The sequence below is a fragment of the Pelodiscus sinensis genome, chromosome 9, assembly GCF_049634645.1.
Source record: "Pelodiscus sinensis isolate JC-2024 chromosome 9, ASM4963464v1, whole genome shotgun sequence".
In the NCBI taxonomy this organism is placed as follows: Eukaryota; Metazoa; Chordata; order Testudines; family Trionychidae; genus Pelodiscus; species Pelodiscus sinensis.
Window position 1 is genome coordinate 17124590 of NC_134719.1, and position 22559 is coordinate 17147148.

The 22559-nt window shown below is 40.2% G+C and overlaps 1 protein-coding gene and 1 long non-coding RNA gene across 3 annotated transcripts in view; one reads left to right on the plus strand and one right to left on the minus strand.

The window, feature by feature from the left end:
* The window catches only part of LOC112546122 (centromere protein R), a 54695-nt gene that overhangs the window by 25995 nt on the left and 6141 nt on the right, over positions 1–22559 (minus strand). For both annotated transcript variants that reach the window (XR_012905900.1, XM_075936155.1), the window contains exons 2-3: positions 19408–19450; positions 12763–12901 (exon numbers count right to left, since the gene is read on the minus strand). Coding sequence is in view for 1 of the 2 variants with exons in the window: in XM_075936155.1 (XP_075792270.1) it covers positions 12763–12901; positions 19408–19450 (182 nt within the window). In the remaining variant the exon portion in view is untranslated. The remainder of the gene's footprint in view (positions 1–12762; positions 12902–19407; positions 19451–22559) is intronic.
* Positions 4646–12564, plus strand: LOC142830558 (uncharacterized). Its single transcript, XR_012905902.1, has 3 exons — positions 4646–5864; positions 6851–6940; positions 12389–12564. It is a non-coding gene; the product is annotated as an uncharacterized LOC142830558 (long non-coding RNA).

A 22559-nucleotide genomic window follows, 5' to 3' on the forward strand; every position in this document is an offset into this window, starting at 1 on the left:
CTATTCCGTTTTATGGGGCCAGTGTAGACGTAGCCAACAAGTTTAATGTCCACAGCACTTACAGCTCAGCAGACATGATCTAATAGAATCATAGAATACTAGGACTGGAAGGGACCTCGAGAGGACATCGAGTCCAGTCCCCTGCCCTCATGGCAGGACCAAATACTGTCTAGACCATACCGGATAGACATTTATCTGACCTACCCTTAAATATCTCCAGAGATGGAGATTCCACAACCTCTCTGGGCAACTTATACCTAAACCTCCCTTGCTGCAGTTTAAGCCCATTGCTTCTTGTTCTATCCTCGGAGGCCAAGATGAACAAGTTTTCTCCCTCCTCCTTATGACACCCTTTTAGATACCTGAAAACTGCTATCATGTCCCCCCTCAATCTTCTCTTTTCTAAACTAAACAAACCCAATTCTTTCAGTCTTCCCTCATAGGTCATGTTCTCTAGACTTTTAATCATTCTCATTGCTCTTCTCTGGACCCTCTCCAATTTCTCCACATCTTTCTTGAAATGCGGTGCCCAGAACTCGACACAATACTCAAATTGAGGCCTAATCAGCGCAGAGTAGAGCGGAAGAATGACTTCTTTGTCTTGCTCACAACACACCTGTTAATGCATCCCAGAATCATGTTTGCTTTCTTTGCAACAGCATCACACTGCTGACTCATATTCAGCTTGTGGTCCACTATAACCCCTAGATCCCTTTCTGCCATACTCCTTCCCAGACAGTCGCTTCCCATTCTGTAGGTATGAAACTGATTGTTCCTTCCTAAGTGGAGCACTTTGCATTTGTCCTTATTAAACTTCATCCTATTCACCTCAGACCATTTCTCCAATTTGTCCAGGTCATTTTGAATTATGACCCTATCCTCCAGATTAGTCGCAACCCCTCCCATCTTGGTATCATCTGCAAACTTAATAAGCGTACTTTCTATACCAATATCTAAATCGTTGATGAAGATATTGAACAGAGCCAGTCCCAAAACAGACCCCTGCTGAACTAATACAACGCTTAGTTCTTCTATTTCAAAAAATAATAAAGATCAGCATTGTTTAACCTAAACAATTTCATAAACATTTTCACTTAATTCTTAAAATACCTACTCCCTCCTCAATACACACAGCTTAATTCCCAAACAGTATGCAGTGTCTCATTGCCTCTGTGAGGTGGAATTCATCCTAGGGCAGAGGCTTGCCGCAAGGCCCTTAATGTAGGGTTTTAACAAGAGGTACATAGGCACCAGGGCAGGCCTTCTGCACTGGGGTAGATTTCATCCTTAGCTATTATATACCACCTTTTTGATATTAGAAATGGCCCCACCTTTCTCTTGATTCAGTCTAAATGTTAAGTACTTTCATTTCTTTTCACTGGCTTTTAAATGATTGCATGTAAGTATTAACTCTGTAGGATGGATTAAGTTTTAATTTTAATGTTTTGTAAAGCGTTTTGAGATTCCTCAGCGTGACAAAGTGCTATAAAAGTTTAAGTTGTTCCACTACAATAGCTGAGAGCCCTAGCCCCAAGTTATTTAAAATTTAACTTTAAGTACTTGTAGCAAATTGGCCATCAGTTATAAGACTGAAATTACCACTGGTCCAGTGACGTAGAAGGGCTGAACCCTAAGTGCATTTGAAAATTAGTGAATTAATTTAAAAATCAATCTTAAAAATATACTAGCTATTAAGGAAGAGAAACTGAAGAAGAGATAATATCATTTATTTAGAATGTAATAAATGGGCAATGTACTTCAAGGTAGTCTGCCAATGCACACAGAAGTTATCAGGCAGCCCAACAGAGCATTGCAGCAATTAATTCTTGACATCATAAATGTGTACTTACATCAGGGCAGTTAGATTCTGAAAAATACAGTATATTTTTAATCATCTCTATCCTGGGCTAGGCATTTAGACTTCTTGAAGGCTATAGTCACTCTAATTCAAAGAAAAAAACATATTTACCGTGTTCGCAAATACATAGCTTTTATATATTGAACTTCTTGTACTTTGTACAATGTAAATAGGAAAGTCTTTAAAGCTAAAATTCATTTTCTAATAACATTCTCTATTGTTGTATTCCTCATTACTTAGTAAAATCCTAAAATATTTAAAATAAAATTTAAAATGTCTTTGAGAGAGAGAGAAGCAGTCTGTTGAAAGGATGTAATACAGCAGTCTTTGCCACCATTTTGTAGCAATATGAATGTAGAAAAAAGGTAGTTACTTCTCCATTACTGAATAATTATCCATCGAAATGTCAGCTGTGAACATGTGATCAGTCTTTTTATGAGCAAAAAGAATGTTCCCTTATGTCCATATTTAATTTCAGTATGGAAATACAGTTCATGCTCACCTTTCCCATTGACATCTCAATACACAAGAATTCTAGTCCTTAAGGCATTTTTTTTCTTTTTATAAAAAAGAAGGCATGCAACACAAGTCTAGAGTTTGTAGCTCTGCAGAAAACTGTTTAACACCAATAGTATATACAGACACTTTTAGGTATGAATTGAGGAAGGTACTGCCCACATCCAAATGAAAGAGCTTGCCTATACAATGGGTTAGTCAATAATACTTCATGTTTTATAAGTCCCAGCTGGTTAATTTTTGGAAGAGATCAAAGCTGCATATAATGCTAAAATCAGACATAAAATGAATGTATGAATCTTCTGGGGTATATATCCAACTAGGCTTAGGCACAGCATTATCTGCAGGCACCCATAAATCCGCATCTTGTCGCTCACAAGAACACATTCCTTTTTGTTATCTGTCTTCTAAGATGTGGGAACACTGGTAGATAAATGGATGAGTCTTCCTCATCAATCAGTCTGCCAAGATGTAGCCAAGTGGGGACACAGGATTTCCCGCCCATTTCCCTTTCCTCCCAGAATGCAGGCAAGTTTCCCATGTTGAGAACATCAAAGCTGGAGCATAATTATGGTTAATAGGGGGCCCCATACTCAGCAACTCCTACACCACCGTTACAGAGCTTCTGGAGTGCCACAAATAGCTGATTTGCAGTGTTCAAGCTCAGAGAGAGAAGAGAAGGAGCAGTGGTAGAGGCACTTTGAGTATGAGGCCAGGGACCCTTGGCTGGGAGTACAGGTTTATGGCCAATGGTGGGGGCCAGAAGCTCAGCCCAGCAGTCATGGGGCTCTACCATCAGCCACCGGGCTCCACCACCAGCCACAGGGCTTTTGTTCCTGACCCTGGTTGGGGGCTTTGCAGCTGTCCCACCTCTTCTCCCAAGCACCTTCCATCCCCACTCCATCAATGCTGGTCCCTCTGCAGCTGCCAGAGTGGAGTCCCACAGTGGTCAGCAGCAGAGGAGCTAACATTGACCTCCCTTTGTCCAGTAAATTCCCTGGTTTGGGACTCATCAGGTCCCAAGGATGCTGGATCAGAGAGCTTCACTCTGTTGTCACTTTGCCCAAAGCTGATTGCCTATTGGGTCATTCAGGGTTGGTGTACATGCTAGTGCCATTACATCACGGAAAACAATTACCAAGGCATGAGATACCTGCTTTTCCATTAAATGACTACTGCTATTATGGACAAAGATCTAATTCAATGACCACACTAAGTGACAGAAGGAGTAACTAGCCAGCCCATTTTTCCTTCTCCATAAAGTGTCAAGAAGAAAGAAACTGGCAGAAGGAAGTGGGTAAATAACACTAGATAGAGCCTGTTGGGATGCGAAGACCTCCCAAAGGCTTTTGTAGAATGACCTATCTGAAAACTTGCCAATGGCCTAGTTAAATCCTAAAACATTTGAAATAAATATGAAATACCTTTAGAGAATGAAAGAGAAACGATCAGTTGAAAGGTTGGGATGCAGCATCAGTATTAGCCACCATTTTGTAGCTATATGAATGTAGAAAAAAGTAGTTGCTGCTCTGTTGTGTACATCAGTACAAAACTTTTCACATAACCATGTTAATATGAGAGAAACTTACTCAGGAATGTTTCTCAAGTCTTGGATGGGATTAACTGACCAAAACCAGAAAGAGACCTACATAACACTTTCCAAACAGCTTAGTGGTCAGGGTACTCTGGGGTGTGGAATACCTTTTACTTGATTCGAAGCATGAACTTGAATCTGGGTCCTATTGAACCTGGGCTGTTGGTGATTCCAGGAGGTTTCCATATCTCATGTTTTTGTAACATTTCATGAGGGTCTTGGTTTCATCCCAATGAATGGGAATTAGAAACATTTCTGAAATTTCAAAAACTTTCATGGATAGGAAAAGATTTCCACTTAGCTCGAACACAGAAATTACAAACCAGGCTGAGTTCCCCAACTCTCTAAGCCAAGTACTAACCGCTAGAAAGGCTACCTTCCACAATATAGAAGAGATAGATAAGAATAGTGAGTGTGGATTCAAAAGGGTCCAAGCAAAGAGCATTTAGCTTTAGGCTTCAAGAAAAATCAAGTAGTTAACAAAGGGAAAAAGTAATTGCTTTGAAGAACTAACTGGGTTACAATGGAGTAGAACTCCACAGAGAAATCTCCTATAGACACCCCCCCCCCCCCCCGCCCACGAGTGACCTGGATCTTACAGGGCTGAAGACAATCATTTTTCAAAGGAATTCTGGAAGAACTCTAGAATGAAGGTGTTGTACCAAATAAAAGCAAGCAGGATCTTATGAGGGGGATAAGGCAAAAAGCCACATTTATTGTAAAGATAATAATAAAAAATAAAGAAAAGATAGAAGCAAACAACGTTGTTTAACTACTTAACCCTTATACATATAAACATTCATTCATCCATTCATTCAGGTTCTGTGTATTGTTATAGTTACCAGCCTGGAAGTTGCTTGTGACAGAATACTGGCCAGGTATTCTGTACACAAGTGATGGTAGTGGGGAGCGAAGTCCTGATCAGATGCGCATCTGAAGCTCCTGGTAGGCTGGCAGCAGAACCTTGGACTCTGATTCCATAGTTTTTTAGTCCAGTTCTTATAGGAATTTTTTCCTATGCCAGTCTATGGAAATTGCTGTATCATGCTGATGTCTCCAGGGTGGCTGCCAGGTGCTCATCAGTGATCTCATCGGGTGGACCTCCAGTTTCTCCACTTGACACCTTTTGGTTGCACTGGCACCTGACGCCTTCTTCAGCCCTTTGTTGCTGTATTCTCAGGCTGGCACCTCTCAGAGCCATTCATTCATCATCCAAGCACTCTCTCATACATTCATACAGTATTTTGTATAATAATAAAAGTTGTAGTTACAGAAAGTTTCTGGGTGGTATTGCTTAAAACATTCTCTGACTGCTAAGTAAAGTTAACAATGCCCTTAGACAATTACAGGGCTTGGCTCCCATAGCAGCACAAGCTTGAGCATGCCCTGGAGCACAGAGGGGGGGGCTGTTTCTGGTTACATAGGATTATATTTTTAACAGTTCTAAGTTACATTACCTAATACATTATATTCTAAAGGGGGCAATAATAATAATAAATCTAAACATTTAACAATCTTAACAAATAATAATAATAATAAGAATTAATAATAAATCTAAATACTTTAAGTTGTGGGGAGCAAATTATGGGGAGTTACTTCCATTTGGAGGAATCATTTTCAATACATTAATATGTTATCCCTACAAAGGGACAGTGGAGATTCTATGGAATCTATACCAAGAAAACAGGCCACACCCCATAGAAAGCAGAGAAGCATTTTTTCATGAATTGAGATGAGGAGGTCCCTAGAATCTTAGTTTTAATAGAAAATAATGTTCATTAAGTTATGGAGCATAAAGGTCATGAAGGCCTTGGCTTTTGGGGGCATAGACCTCAGGAGAGCTAGAGATCAGTGAAATCGGTCTACTTTGGCCACTCAAGCTATGAGAACCAGAAGGTACTGATGCCCTTCTGTTTTCTTCAAAACCTATCAGTCAGGGGAAGGGAAAGAAGGCAAATGCTACATTTCTTTCTTAGGACATGGAGAAGTTATCCTGTGGCTTTGGGATCTAGGTATTGGCTCTTTGGATTTGGAGATTAGGGAGCTGCATATCAACATGAAGTAGTCAACTGAAGGACATCAATTGCTTTGTTAAAGACTTCCTGGTCTTCCTAGAATGGGGACCATTCTCCCACAGAGAGGGCTCTGGCATAGACACTTGGCTTCAAGTGTGACAACTCAGTACAAATGGATGTGGAGCTTTTATTCTCACGGGGATAGTGTTCCTTGTAAAGACTGATGAATTCCGGGCTCCGCATCCCCAATCTATTCATGGCATTTGTAGCTTTGTTGAGGTAATGGTCCCAAAGTAGACACTCATAGTGTGAGACCTGCACAGCCAATTGAGAGGTGAAGTTACTCATTGAAGGGAAGGAACTGAGCTCTCCAGCTGCTCCTCTGTTGAGTACAGGGAGGGTAATAGAACTTTCTGCCTGATGCAGCTCATAGTCATTTGCTTGGGACAGGAAGCCTGTACTTGATACATCTTTGGGGACAATGGCAGACTGACAGGTAGAATGTGGAGAACCTGTGGGTATGAAAATAAGGATAGGAGGAGGGTTATCACCCTTCCAGATCTCAAATCACTACCATGAAGTAGAGAATACCAGAACACAATCACTCACTTGGGAGCTGCTTCTGCTATTGCTTTCACCTTAATTCAGCACAAGCCTGTGAGGAATGGGAGAGCTAAATATGTATGAGAGATTCAGCTGATAAAGGCTGCAAAAAGAAGAATTTTTTGCCTTTCCCTGGCTGTTTTTTGGGGGGGGGGGATGTTTCCTTTAATTTCCTAGTCCATGTTGTTCTGGAGGTCCACTGAGGCTTAAAAGGAATATGGTACTTCATCACAAAGACACCAACTTTAGCTGCTTCCATTAAAGCAGGAGGACAATTGGGGAAGCGCAGCAGCAAGCTGAGAGGAAGATCTGCACACAAAAATCAAGCAACTGGACTGCCTGCCTGATAGTTAGGTGAGGTGGACTCTAACACTTGTCCATGCTAATGGCAGCACAGAAAGGAAAATAAACTCAGTCCAAATAGAGTAATTGTGCTTCTGTCTAACTGGATATAAAAAAAAAAAGTTTAGAATAAGCAGATTTATAAGCACAAAAAGAAGGCTAGCTTTAGAGTACAGGCAGTCCCCGGGTTACGTACAAGATAGGGACTGTAGGTTTGTTCTTAAGTTGAATCTGTATGTAAGTCGGAACTGGCGTCCAGATTCAGCCGCTGCCTCGCTGCCCGAGCCCCCCCGCGGCTTTGCTCCGCGTCTTCCTGGTCTGCAGACCAGGGAGACGCGGAGAAAGCCCCGGAGTACACGGGCGGCAGGACCGCGAGGTCCCGCAGTCCATGTCCTCCTGGGGAGCCTCGTTCGTAACTGCGGATCCGACATAAGTCGGATCCGCATAAGTCGGGGACTGCCTGTATTTAACCCTACAATGATCTTGGAAGTGGATGGCTATATTATGTAGAGCTAATATTTATATACTCAAAATATAAATTAAGGACAACTGCTCTGATATGCTAATACAGTATCCAAAGATCATTAGCTAATTAAAACACAGTAAGTTGATATGCCTATGGAAACAATGACAAGCAGCAATAGATTCACAGCTTCCAAGATGAGAAGGGACCACTGTAATCATCTAGTTTGACTTTGCATATAACAAAGGCCACAGAATTTCATCAAAGTAATTCCTAGAGCAGATCTTTAAGAAAAAAATCCAATCTTGATTTAACAACTGTCAACGAAGGAAAATCTGAGGGGAGGAGGGAACAGACTAGATCAGAGTTTCTCAACCTTTTTTTTTTTAAATAAAGTACCCCTTTAAAAAAAATTGAAAGTACCTCCTTTAAAAAAAATTGTAAGCACCCCCAGTATCTAGTTTTCAGACACACAATTTTTTTTTCTACCATTGTAACACATTTGTTTAAACAACTTAATCATAGCCGGATGTAATTTGTACAAAATTTGGATGTAAAATGTACAAAAATAATAAAAAGCGTAAAACTTAAAACAAAAATTCAGTTTTCTCCAAATTTCAGTTGTGTTGACATACCCACCAGACATCTCTCGAGTACCCCTAAAGGTACCACTGGTTGAGAAACACTGGATTAGATGATCCTTACAGTCCCTTCTAACCCTATAACTCTATGAATCTATCAAAATCCTTGTAATGGCTAATGACCCAGATAATGCCTAGTTATCTGCACTGAAAAAACAAAAAGGAGTTCTTCACAAGTCAGATAAAAAAGAAAAGATCAAGGATGGTAAGGGTCTGCTGCTCTATAGAAAAGGTGAGCTGGTAACAGAAAATGATAGGAAGGCAGGCATTGAGCAGCTCTACTTTGCTTCTGAAAAAAAACCCTCAACATGTGACCATACAGCTAGGGAAATTACCATAGATAATAGAAGGGAAGGGATGAGGATCAGAAAAAGTAAAGAATATGTCCGATCTTCTGCGGGACCAGATGCTGTTCACCTACGTGTACTGGAAGGATTAGTTGAAGAAATTTCTGAGCACCACTGGCAAGACTATTTGCAAACTCATGAGTAAGAGAAGTCCCAGAAGGCTGGAAAAAGGCTAACATTGTGCCCATCTTTAAAAAGGGGGGTAGGGAAGAGTTGGAGAACTACAGAGCAGTTAACCTGACTTTAATAGCTGGCGAGCTACCAGAGCAGTGTATAAAACATTCAATTTGAGAATACCTGGAGGATGAAGGTGTAATCACTAGCAACCAGCATGGATATACCAAGAACAAACTATGCTTAGTTTAGAACAAATTATGTTTAGTTTAAAAAAGAAGACTGAAGGGAACACAATAGCAGTTTTCAAGTATCTAAAAAGGTGTTATAAGGAGGAGGGAGAAAAATTATTCTCCTTGGCCTCTGATAATAGGACAAGAAGTAATAGGCTTAAATTGCAGAAAGGGAAGTTTAGGTTGGACATTAGGAAAAACTTCCTAACTGCCGGGGTGGTTAAACACTGGAATAAATTGACTATGGAGGTTGTGGAATTTCCATCACTAGAAATATTTAAGAGCAGGTTGGATAGACATCTATCAGGGATGATCTAGATAGTGCTTGGTCCTGCCGTGAAGGTAGGGGACTGGACTCGATGACCTCTTGAGGTCCCTTCCAGTTCTAGAATTCTATGCCAAACCAGTGTCAGATATAGAGATTAAAAAACCCTCTCTTCTCCTCCTTGAAATTCCCATTTATGCAACCCAGGATCACATTAGCTCTTTTTGGCCACAATTTCACATTGGGAACTCACGTTCAGCTATTATCCATCATAACGTACCAATCTTTTTCAAGTCACTGCTTCCTAGAATAGCATCTCCCATATTGTCTGCATTCTTTGTTTCTAGATGTATACATTTACTTTTAACAGTTATGTAGTTTACTTTTGTTATGTTTACCAAGTTATACAGATAGTTCTAAACCAGTGACCTGTGCTCTTCATTATCTATCTCTCCCCCAATTTTGTGTCAACTGCAGTGATGATTTTCTTTTAGGTAATTGATGATGATGTGGAAATATCATAAGGATGAGAATTAATCCCTGCAGGACCCTACTAGAAAAACATCCACTTGATGATGACTCCCCATTCACAATTACATTGAGACTTGTCAGTTTGCCAATTTTTAATTCATTTAGTGTATGCCATATTAATGTTATATCATTATAGTATTTTAATCAAAATATCATGTGGTACCAAGTCAAATGCCTTACAGAGATCTAAGTAAGTTACATCAACACTATAACCTTTATTGACGAAACCTGCAAATCTCATTAAAAAAAGATATTAAGTTAGTTTGACAGGATCTCTTTTCCATAAACTCATATTGATACGCATAAATTGCATTACCCTCCTTTAATTCTTTCTTAATCAAGTCCTGCATCAGCTGCTCCATTACCTTGCTCAGATCAATGTCAGGCTAGCAAGCCTACAATTATGCGGACTATTATGTTTATGCCTTTTAAAAACTGGCATAACATTAGCTTTCTTCCAATCTTCTGGAACTTCCTCAGAGATGCAGACTTATTGAAAATCAACATTAATAGTCTACTGAGATCATCAGCCAGCTCTTTTAAAACTCCTGAATGCACATTACTGGGACCTGTTGATTTTACAATATCTAACGTTAGGAGCTTTTGTTTAATATCCTGCAGAGATACTAATGGATTCCCAAGTATAATAAATATTTTTACTGATTAAATCCTCTCTCCTAGCTCACTGGACTCATAACTATTTTCAGGTTTGTGAAACTGGTCCTATTAAAGCATCAAGTATAGCTATTACCAGTCTGGATTTTATTCTGCATGTACATTATGAATGTTATGGAGTCATGATCACTTGTACCTAAGCTAAGAGTAATTCTTATTTCTATGATCAGTTCCTTTTTATCTGTAGGAACAAGGACTAATAAAGAATTACCTCCATGCTGGTTGCAACAGTTTTAGAGTTAAGAAACATCTATGAAGTTTGGAAATTCCAAATATGTTTTAATAATTTCAGAATGAAACCCACGAACTATGTCTTTCAAATTCAAGTGCCTTATGATCACGCAGTTTTATCCCCTATGCAAAAGGAGGCGGTCATTCAATATTCTAGTATGATCCGATGGTTGCTAGGACACACCAATTAATACCCCATCTTGTACTAAAGTATCAATGGTTAGTCTAGGGATATTAAATATTGGTTAATTGAATAGTCGAGTAACCTCATGAAAGTTTATTGGTTAGTTGACTAGTCTATAGTCCCCAGGGGCAGGGCCAACAGCCACTGTGTTAGAGGCAGCAACGCGGGATGCCAGGTGGGAGCTGGTCCATGAGGGGAGCCAGTTTAAAAACCAGCTCCCCTAGTGGACCAGCTGCCTATCACCCTGTGCTGCTTCTTCTGAGAAAGAGGCAGTAGCGTGGGGTGGCAACAGTCCCTATCTAGGAGGGGTCTGAGCTCCCAGACCCAGCATGAACCAGAACTGAGCTGAGCTGCCTGCCCACCTAGCTGGCTCTTAACACACTTGAAGTGCAGAGCTGAAACAAGGATAAGTCCCAGACCCAGCGTGAGCCAGGACTGAGCCAGGCTGCCTGCCCGCCCAGCTCCTAATACACTTTAAATGCAGAGCCACAGCAGGGGCAGGTCTCAGACCTGTCGCAAGCCAGGACTGATCCAGGCTGCTGGCCAGCCTGCTAAAAAATTTACTGACAGGGAGAGGGGAAAGAGGGAAATGTGTGTAGTCTGTAGCATTAACCTATAACCTTTTATTTACTGGTTAATCGACTATAGCAGCGCAGGATGGCTGGGGGCTCTCCGGGAGTGGGGCCAGGAATGCAATGGCTTCTGGCCCCACCTCCAAGGACTACTGAATAATTGTGTAACTGCTAAGTTTTGATGTGGTTACCCAGTTATTCAGTTAATTGGTATCTAACTTCCCTATCTTGTACATGACCTGTTAGGAAATTGGTCCATTACCAGTGACTCAGAAACAGCTATAGGTTGAACTTCTCTAAACTGGGACACTCTGGTTCAGCAATATCCGTAATTCAGCAGGACCATGGGTGTTCCAGAACAAGAGAGCCCTGGTGGCCAAGAGTCTGGCAGCAGAAGGGCCAGTGACTGGGAGTCCTGCTAGAGCTGGTGGCAGTGGGGCCAGCAGCCCTCCCCAGTTCCAGATCGCAGCATTGGGGGTAGGGGGGAGAAGAGCGAGGGGGGGGGGGGGGGGGGAGAAGGGGTCTGGCGTTGACTTTCTCTGGTCCGGCAAAATCCCTTGTTCAGGACTGGTCAGGTCCTGAGAGTGCTGGACCAGGTAGGTCCAAATTGTAATGCTATTTTTGACATATAGTGCCAATCCGTCCCCCTTTTTGCCTATTCAATCCTTTCTAAGTGGGTGATAACCATTGATTTTAACTTTCCATTCGTGCAAATAATCCCATCAGGCTTCAGTAATACATTTTAAAATCAAATTTATGCCAGTAAATGAGGAATTCCAGTTCCTGTTGTTATCTAGGCTCCTAGCATTGCCCTTAGCACAGGCAATTGAGGAATTTCTTCTCTTCACATCCTAAGGCTCCTTAATTTTGTTCCAAGCATTTCAATTTTCTGCTGAGTGCTCTCATCTTCCCTCTTTTTATCCTCCCCAACTAATATTAGTTTAACACTCCCCTGAATGTTATAATCTGTCTGTCCCCAAGAATATTGGTCTCCCATCTACTGAAGTGGACATCAAACTATACTGACTCCACTTCCCACAGAAGGTGGCCCAACATTCCACAAATCAAAAACCTATACCACTTTTTCCAGTCCCACAGAACTGGAAATACAGCCCAGGAGCCCTATCTCCTAATCCTCTATTCTAACCACTAGATTATATTGCCTTCAAAATGATTAAAACTTGATTTCTTTTAACATTCTCAGGTAATAAGAATGCTGCGAGATGGAGAGAGAATGGGCAAAAGTTCATTGTGGGCAAAAGTTGGTCTAATTCCAGGAAGAATGGAGTCACCCGCACACATGCTAGTGGTGAATTTGGTCTGGAGCAAAATAACCCTTAAACTAAAGGAAGAAAAATAAAGCCTGTTACAGGATGGTCATCACAATGACCTCAAAAACTTACATTTATGCGATAAGAGCCCTACAAAGAGTTGGATTTTACCAGAAAGATCAAAACTCCTTACGAGAAAAAAGAAACCAGACATACCAGATGAGACATAAATTACTAAATCAAGACCCTGATTTAACCAATAACAAGAATTTTTTTTGCAATAAGTAAAACAGAATGTTCAACTAACCATTTGATAGACCATTTCCAAGCTTCTGTACATTATGACTCGTGGGAGATGAAAATAGACTGATCTGGCAAGTTCCTGTTATCGGTGAATATAAGCTGACATTTTTCTTTCTGGTCTTCAAAGGTGTTACTTGATGTGGCTAAACAAAATTTAAAAAAAGAATAAATGTGTGTGTATTCATAGGGAGAACCTTCCATATTCTTTACATGACTGTGACAATTCCAATTCCTCCCTCCAACTTCAATTCTCAATTCTTCACAATCGCAGCCTCCACATTTCCTGTTAAGGTGACCTACACATGCTCCCAGAGCCAATCAGCATACAGTGTCTAAATATAAGTAAATTAGGCCATTTTAAATAAAGCAGTATAGGCCAGTGGTAACAGTATTTTCAAAGACATTCCCAATTTTGAGTATCTCCATTTATGAACATCTCCAAATTGCACATAAACAGCACTGAAAAATGCAAATTAAGCTCTTAGATGTCAACCTCTCAGCTTTCATACACAAATCCATACAGGCTACCTAAAGCTATAGATATCTAAACTCTTTTTAGCAGTTCATCTGAGGGTTAATTCTATTTTTCACCAATATGGAAAAATAAGTTAATTTGATGTTACTATTGCATGCACTTTCCATTCTAACAATGATTAAAAATCATGGTCAGAATTTTTACTCTTCTAAAGCTTCTGCTGATTATCAAGTGTGTTTTGTCCTAAAAACAAAAGAAAAATTAGTGTTAAGAGTGCAGAGGTCCATTTAAATCAAAATTAAGTCTCTAGTTTAAAGTTATGTGATTACTGACCTAAAGGAAGTTGTGTACTAAACTATTAGTGAATATTTTTGCATATTTCATAAGAAAACACACTGACTGGAATTCTGTGGTACAGCAGAAGCTCAGAGTTACAAACAACCTGCATTCCCAAGCTGTTTTTAACTCTGATCAAAACATTATCGTTGTTCTTTCAAAAGTTGTAAACATTTTGAAAGAACAGTTATGAAGATTGATTTAATACAGCTTTAAAACTTTATTACTATGAAGAAGAAAAAAATGCTTTTAACTAGGGATGTAAAATTCCATTTCATTATCTGGTTCACCGATTAAAGGGAGGGGAGCATGGAGCGGCCCCTGCCCATCTCTGGTTTGGAACCCCTCCGTCCGCCCAGGCTGCTCCAGGCCAGGTAAGCAGCCCCTATATAACTCTAGCCCCACTGGTTAACCTTAACCAGCTTACCAATTAAACATTCACATCCCTACTTTTAGCCATCTTAATATAAATTAAACAAGCACAAAACAGTTTCCTTACCATATCAATTTCCCCCTTTTTTCAGTAGTTTAAATTTAACACAGTACTTTTGCATGCATGCACATGTGCATGTATGTCTCTGCTGCTGCTGCCTGACTGCATAATTCCTTTTCTAAGTGAGATGTGTGGTTGATCAGTGAGTATATAACTCTGGTGTTCGTAACACTGAATTCTACTGTATACATTTTGCTTGTTGGAGCAAATGTTACAATGCAACCCTGAAAAAAATTAAGCTTCACTGCATTAGCACTACACAAGAAATAAGGAACCCGCCTTTACATCAAACACCTAAGTTCCGATGACAATTTGCATCTTACTAAGGAAAAAATAGCAGCTTAAGTAACACCAGTGATGACTAGGTCAAAAAGGAAACATACCATCAAAGTCAAATAAACACTAAAAAAAGAAAGCCTCCCATTTCACTGAAGCCAAGATTTTACCATACATTCTTTAGGGATGATCTAACCCAGGCACTTTCAAATGGTATAGCTACCATCAATTTTTACCTCTGACTAAATTGTAAATATTAAGCAACTGTATAATAGTCAATACACAATAGTATACTGACAATTTCAAAGTAAAATAAGCAACCAACTGACCAACTAGTTGAACAAGGCCCCCCAAGAATGAAACATGGGCACAAGTGGAAGGCCTACCTTCAGTATTTGCATAATAAGGTCTGCCTTACATCTAGCAGCTTTCATACCAAAGGACCTCAAGCTACCATGCAAGATCTCTCTATTGTACACACAGTTGGCACTGAAGCTAGTAATGGACTGGTGCACAAGAGGTACTGGCACAATAAAGAGAAAAGGACATTTTGGATATGGACATTTTTAAGGTAAATTACTAATCCATTAAAAATACTACACCTAGTGATTTTACAGTTTTTTCCTCTCCTGAATAACAAGAGCTTTCAGAAAAACATCCGCACAGAAAGACAGAATAAAAATCAAAAGTGCTCTTCGCCATTTTAATTGTTGAATTTAGTTTAGCATGTTATGCAGCAACTTTATAACTCCACACTTTCTCAAATACAGTAAAACTCCATTAGTCCGGCATCCAATGCTCTGGGACTCCTGATGGTCCGGCACCATCAGGAACCCGGAAGTGCTGGGGCAGCCGGACAGGCTTCCCCCATTCAGCTGCTGCTGAAACTGACCAGCAGCTGAATCGGGGAATCCGGGAGCAGAGCAGCTGGGGTGCTGCCAGATTGGTCTCGTAGCGCTGCCCCTCAGGGCTGCAGGACCAACCCGGCAGCACCCCAGCTGCTCTTGGGGACGCCTGGGGCAGACCAGCTGGAGTGCTTCCGGGCTGGTCCCGCAGCACCAAATGACGGCGCTGCGGACCCAACCCCGGAGCACCCCAGCTGCTCTGCCCCAGGCGTCCAGATTCAGCCTGCTGCTGAAACTGACCAGCAGCATCAGTTTCAGCAGCGGCTGAATCTGGACGCCTGGGGCAAAGCAGCTGGGGTGCTGCCGGGTTGGTCCCGAAGCGCCGCCCCTTGGCGCTGCGGGAGCAACCCGGCAGGACTCCAGCTGCTCTGACCCAGGGGTCCCCAAGTCAGCCACTGCTGAAACAGATCAGCGGCTGATTCCAGGAAGCCTGGGGCAGAGCAGCTCTGCCCAGGGCTTCCTGGAATCAGCCGCTGATCTGTTTCAGCAGCGGCTGAATCGGGGACCCCTGGGGCAGAGCAGCTGGGGTCCTGCTGGGTGGGTCCCGCAGCGCCAAAGGATGGCGCTGCGGGACCCACCCGGCAGGACCCCAGCTGCTCTGCCTCAGGCATCCCCAAGAGCAGCTGGGGTGCTGCCAGGTTGGTCCCACAGCCCCGAGGGGCAGCGCTATGAGACCAACCCCGCAGCATCCCAGCTGCTCTGCTCCCGGCTTTCACGATTCAGCTGCTGGTCAGTTTCAGCAGCAGCTGAATGGGGGAAGCCTGTCTGGCTGCGCCAGCACTTCCGGGTTCCTGATGGTGCCGGACCATCAGGAGTCCCGGAGCATTGGATGCCGGACTAATGGAGTTTTACTGTATTTATTTACATTATTCTAAATGTTTTTCAGAAATGGATTAGTTCTAGGGAAGAATACTCTTGTCATAAGTCTACAGAGACAAACATGAAAAAGGAAGGATGGATGTGTACCATAATGTCTAATGGTCAAGTATGTAGCAACCTGCACAAAGGAGAAGTTTCTTCCTAACTTCAGGCAACCCCATTTTTTTACTCTGTGCAGCTTTTTATGAATAGTCTCATTATGCATATAAATGCCCATTTATAAGTTTTCTGCCCGTAGCTATTGGTGACACTACGAGTTCCACAGGTTAATTATTTGTGGGGTAAGAAAAAACATCCTTTTCAGTTTTAAATATGCTGCCTTTCAATTTCATTGACTGTCCTCATATTCTTGTATTAAAGGAATGCTTGTATTAAATAGGAATGCTCAAATTACCTTCCCAATAACAATATTGTTAAGACCTCTATTTCTTTCCCCCTTCATCATCTTCTTTAAAAACCCCAATCTTTTAATCTAACTTTATATTAAAACCTTTCTATGCCTCTCCTCATTTTCACTGGACCCCTTCTATTCCTTCAATTCCTTTTGTAACGGGGTGTCTGAAAATTGACAATTTCAGATGACAGAGCACTGTTTCACAGAATAGTCTCATATTTTAAGCAGCGCTTTCTAGGTCTGTCTTTATGCTTTCTAACATTTGTTTGCTTTGTTGTCTTTTGACCACCTTTGCAGACTAAGGGTACATCTACACTGCAAGCTTATTTTGGAAAAAGCTATTCCGGAAGATATCTTCCAGAATAGCTTATTTTGAAATAGAGCGTCCACACTACAGGAAAGCCTCAAAATTAGTCCAAGGGGAGCTCCCCTAATGTGGACACACTCTCTTGATTTAGAGCCCCAGGAGACACTGGGGAGGAATAACTTAGAATGGCCCCGGTGAGGAGCTATTTCAACATAGTGGCAGTGGAGCATCCACACACACCCTTTTCCAAAAGAGCTTTTTTAGAAGAGGTGTTACTCCTCGTGGAATGAGGTTCACCAATGTCGGAAAAAACCCTCCATTATTTTGATTTTCTTTCAAATTAATTGCTGTGTAGACACTAGTATTGTTTTTCTGGAATAATGGCCATTATTCTGGAATAATGGTGCAGTGTAGACACACCCCAAGTTGAAGTTTTCACTCAATTACCAACAGCGCTACACAGTTTTTTACTGAGCAGTTACTGTTATAGCAATGCTTATGAGTTGATCTAATTCAGTTTTACAATGTGCATTATCCTGTATTTATTAATACTGAATTTTGATTTGGTGCCCATTCATCTAGCTTTTCTATATCCCTTTGTAGTTACTCAATCTTCTCCATAGTTCTGAGTAGCTTAAATAATGTTGTGCCATCTGCAGATTTAATAATATAATATTATTATCATTGCATCCCTTTTCCCAGTTAATATTTTAAATAGCTTCTATATTAGTAGGAAACCGTGGGCTCCCCACTGTTAACCTTTTACCACATTAAGATGAACTGAGCTCATTACAATGGGTAAACAGTTATTCAAGAAATATTATTTACACTAATCAAGGGTACATTAGGCATTAAACCTACACCCACTCTGTTTTGCAATATGGGAGATCATCTGTGTCCCTGCTGCAACCTCAAAGAGCCCTCTCTGTTTAACCTTGAATGCCTGCATAACATTGCAGCCACTATATTTCTGGATATGAAGGAAGCCTCCTTTGAGCATCTACCAGGGAACAGAGTTACTGCAGCACATAACCAAAGCTTTATACCTCTGTGGCAATCAGAGTTTTTCCTTAGGGAAGCAGCCAGGCAAATCCTTACAATGTCATACCAATATTACACAGTTTTAATGACTCATTCCTGACTTTTTAAATACAGAAACAGAAGTCACATCATGTGACACGATTGTGGCAGAACCTACACATGTTGTGGGCTAGGGAGATGGTCCTAGGACGCAAAGGAGAAGCAGTAGTTTTGGATAGAGATGCAATCTGAGGTGACATATACATTACAACTTTATTGTATAGTCATGTTACCATCGATATTCTCCCAGTATAGAAAACACTTCAAATGAACATTTTAACCCATCATATTCTGAGAAGCTGTTGTAAACAAGGGCTTTTATTTCAATCATTTTGGTGCATAAGGAGAGTCTGGTCTGAAATGCAATTCTTCTCTGTTAAAATACCTTTGTTCCCATCTCAGAAAAATAACAGCTTTAGAGTAGGAAAAAAACCTGTGTTTAATTTCAAGCTGGACCACTCATCCACAAAAATGCTACTCCGACCAGAGAAACAGATGCAAAATTACAGTCACAGCTGCATTCTGTGCAGAACAAGTTGGGTAATGGTATACTAAACAGCTAATTAAATTGCTAATGATTTTTTTTTAGTGCCACTGCGGTATTTTGCTATCTTTATTTAAATAAAAAAGTATCCAACATATTTTTAAAATTGCAAGTTTCTATTTTACTAAACACCAATGAGACTTCTAAATATGTATCACATATAAACCAATCTCTCTCTAAAATGACATAGCCAAGTGGAGATTTACCGGAGGCTCATTTACTGATAAGCTAGTCTTTCTAATATATCTTTCCAATAATTTCCCTTCCTTTTAAGGCTACCATCCTCATGAACTCCTCCATGTTAGTGTTTGTAGCAACACCCACTGTTGATACAGATAGATAGTAAACTGACATATGTCATGACATGCTGGCAAAGGGAATATACAACGGCTGCATTTACAAAAATAATAGCAACAGTACAATTTTATTTTTATTGTGATAACTGCGGTGAAATTTATTGCAGTGTTAGTATTTTATTGTTTCATTATGCCAGATTAGCTAAGGGATGTAATTATATCCTTGACATAAAAATGCCTTTAATGTTTTCATTTCAATTTTGCAGCTTATAATATGAAGATTATAGCATTATCATAATTCCATATTGTTACATGTGCAATTAGATAGCAGAACATTTGCTTCCACAATTATGGAGCAAATTTTTAATAAATGCTTTCAACAAGGTTCCTAACTTATTCGGCTCTTGGACTAGTAGTGAAGGTAACAAAAAAATATGTCTATTTCTCCAGTTATAGTCAATTTCTTCATGCAGAAAAACACATAACTTATTGACAGGTAATGTATATAAAACACAATAATTTCATGCCAAAGACTTTTAGCAATCACTTCTCCTTAGTGAGACTTTTGTATATTGTCAGTCAATCTGCTACAACATAACCCTAATGAAATGCTATGTATTTATGTAAATTCCATATAATTTCAATCACAAAACTGAATACTTACATTTTGTTTTGGAAAGGTCTCCAAATTCAGTGCTCTCTTAGCTCTGTAAGCAAAAGAGAGAAGAGTTTTACACATCTTCAAACACAAAATATTTAGCAATAAGATATATTATCTGTGGTTTTAAAAGAATTATTTTTTCCTAGTTATGAATGCATGAATTAAATCGTCTATGCTACTTCAGGGAAACTGATCTCAGATACAGCAAATTGATTACTGATTCAAAGAACATGTGACAAAAGGGTTGCTTTTTGGCAGCTGGAACACAAGTACTTCTACTAAAAAAAAAATCCACCTCTCCACTTTATATATAGCAGCTTGAACCAAGATAACAGAATATATATTAAAAAATGGGTATTTGACGCTTTCATAAAAAATACCAATAATTAAAATAATTGTACACAAGTGCACTCCAATTTACATGTCTTCTGGGTAGGCATTATTTTGACATTAGTAAAAATAATGTATTAAGTGCTTAAACCTGGGTTCAGCAAGGTGAAAAAAATAGTTCCCTCCCATCATTTTAGCTCTTAACATGATTGAATGCTACCAGACTATGACTTAACTGGGGAACAGATGCTCTATGTCTTTACAAGTCCCCAAACCATAAGAAACTATTTTTTAGTCTTCTTCACCATACTGATTCAGGAACATGCCAAACTCTCTCTGCAAAATTTGCTCTGCTGAACTGGATGCCCAGCTGTTAATGGCAACACTAGGAAAGGAAAGCTGAATATTTATAATACTTTATATCGTACAGCTGTCTTCTAAAGAGCAGTCATCAAAATTTTATTGAATGCAGGCTAAATACTCAAAGGAAAGAAAGGTCAACATAAATTAAGACTATTTTACACAGAGGCAACTGCAACTTAAGTACTTTCTTAAATCTTAAATAATAACTTAAAGTAACTAAAAAAATCAGGAACATTTTTATATAGTCACTCTATAAGTACTTTACAAATTCATTTCAGATTAAACAAACTTTAGAAAATGCACTTATTTCAAACTGTAACTGCACACATTTCATCTTAAAAAAGATTGTTTTGATTCATTAGTAAGTGAGATGACCTCATTTAAGCTATCCTGTTGTATGGACTGTACTGTACCACTGTTTCTGAGATTCAAATGTGAAGGCATCCCAAACTAAATTAAAATGCATCTTTGAAATATTATTCATGTTATACAAGATAAGACTTGCTTAAAATTATCTGTATTTTTTCCAAAATGTTATAAAAGCCAAACATGTAAGATTTACATTTGCCATATAAAAAAAAAAATTCTTGCCAAGAGATGTCTACACTCCAATAGAATCTTTACTGTGTGTGTGGGGGGGGAGGAGGGGGAAGAGAGGGAGTTGTTTTAATATAGTGGTCCATGTTGCTTAAAGAATGCAGATTCCATTATATCTCCCACCCCAGTGGCAGAGAAAAACATTATAATGCATTAATACATTTCCTCTGTTAAGGGGCTCTAGGGGCCAATGTATTTGCATGTTATACTAAGGCATCCCTTCCAGCCCTACATTTCTGATGGAAGTTTTTTATGATGGACTTCAAAGGGCGCTGGAAGACAAAGTACAGCAGAATCTGGATTCGAGGTAACTTTATGATGAGGATAAATGAAAAACTGCATGAAAATACTAAATTAAAGGGATTTGGGAAATTTCTCAGAGAAAAAGCTATGGTGTGGTCCGTCCCATGTTTTTTAAAATATGTCAGATATTGTATAGAAAGAGTTCCAGTCGACCCAAATTTGCCTCTGTTGGTCTGTAAGCCCCTTAAGCTATACAGCTGCAGAGGAAGAGTCTCACATAAGTACTTCTATATCACAAATGGCTGAATAATGATCATTTTGGCTTTCTGTGATCATTTAAGTCTTGCTTTTTCTAGTAAAAACATTAGATTTTATCCCATCTGGCAGGCAAATCACTAGTCAACTATCATTCAATCAGGATCATATGGGGGGGTGGTCTTAAAGTACAAACTAGGGATGTAAAAGTGTAGTTGATTAACCAATAAGCAAAAGCTTATAGGTTAATGTCATAGACCAGACTACTCAACTTTTGAAGCCCCGGGAGCCACAAAGATACTCACAGCACACGCCAAGGGCTGCAACTTAAGTATGGTTGAATATACATGCAAATATATATGCAAATATATACAAATAGCTTCTTTCACGGTGACAGGCATGAATACAAAGATTAAGGCAAAACTACACAACATGCAGGCCCCATTTAAACCAGTTCTGCTGATATTAATTAAATGCAATATTTACCCAATTTCCACCCATATGACAGCACTTTTAATGAGCAATGCCAGTCCAGGAATTTAACTACTCAAAAACATATCAACAGAAGACCATTATATTGACTACTTTTTTGTTTTGTCTCCCACCCGTAGGCCACGTGTTTAGCACCATGTGTTGAGCCCCACGTAAACCTAAACCGCACCGTGGGCCGCAAACAAACGGGCCACGTGTTGAGTTGCCCTGCTATAGACTACATGCATTCCCCCCCTTCCCAGTAAATCTTTTAGCAGGCTAGCCAGCAGCCTGGCTCAGTCCTGGGTGCAACAGGTCTGGGACCTACCCCCACTGCAGTTCCGCATTTAAAGTGTATTAGAAGCCAGGTGGGCAGGCAGCCCAACTCAGTTCTGGCTCTCGCTGGGTCTGGAAACTCAAATCACCCCTTAGACAAGGGCTGGTAACACCCACACCGCTGCCTCTTTATCAGAGGCAGCAGCAGAAGGCAACAGGCAGCTGCTCCAAAAGGGGAGATGTTTTTTAAACTAGCTCCCCTCATAAACCAGCTCCCACCTGACACCCCACACTGGTGTTTCTGATACAGAGGCAGCAGCGTGGAGTGGCAGGGGTTTTCTCAGGAATGAAGCTTGAGCACACTGGCTGCCGGCCCCAGTGACAATAGAATAGTCGACTAACTGATAAGAATTCATGAGGTTACTGGACTACTCCATTAACTGATATTTAACATCCCTAGTACAAACTACTGTCCATGGCTAAAAGTTCTGAAACAAAGTTCATTTGAGAAATTAAAAAGGAGCCGCACTGGGCCACAGGAATTTTATTCCATCACTCACTCCCACATGCATTCAAAAAGATGCATGCGGGGAGAAGAGAAAAACCTCAAAACAATCTAA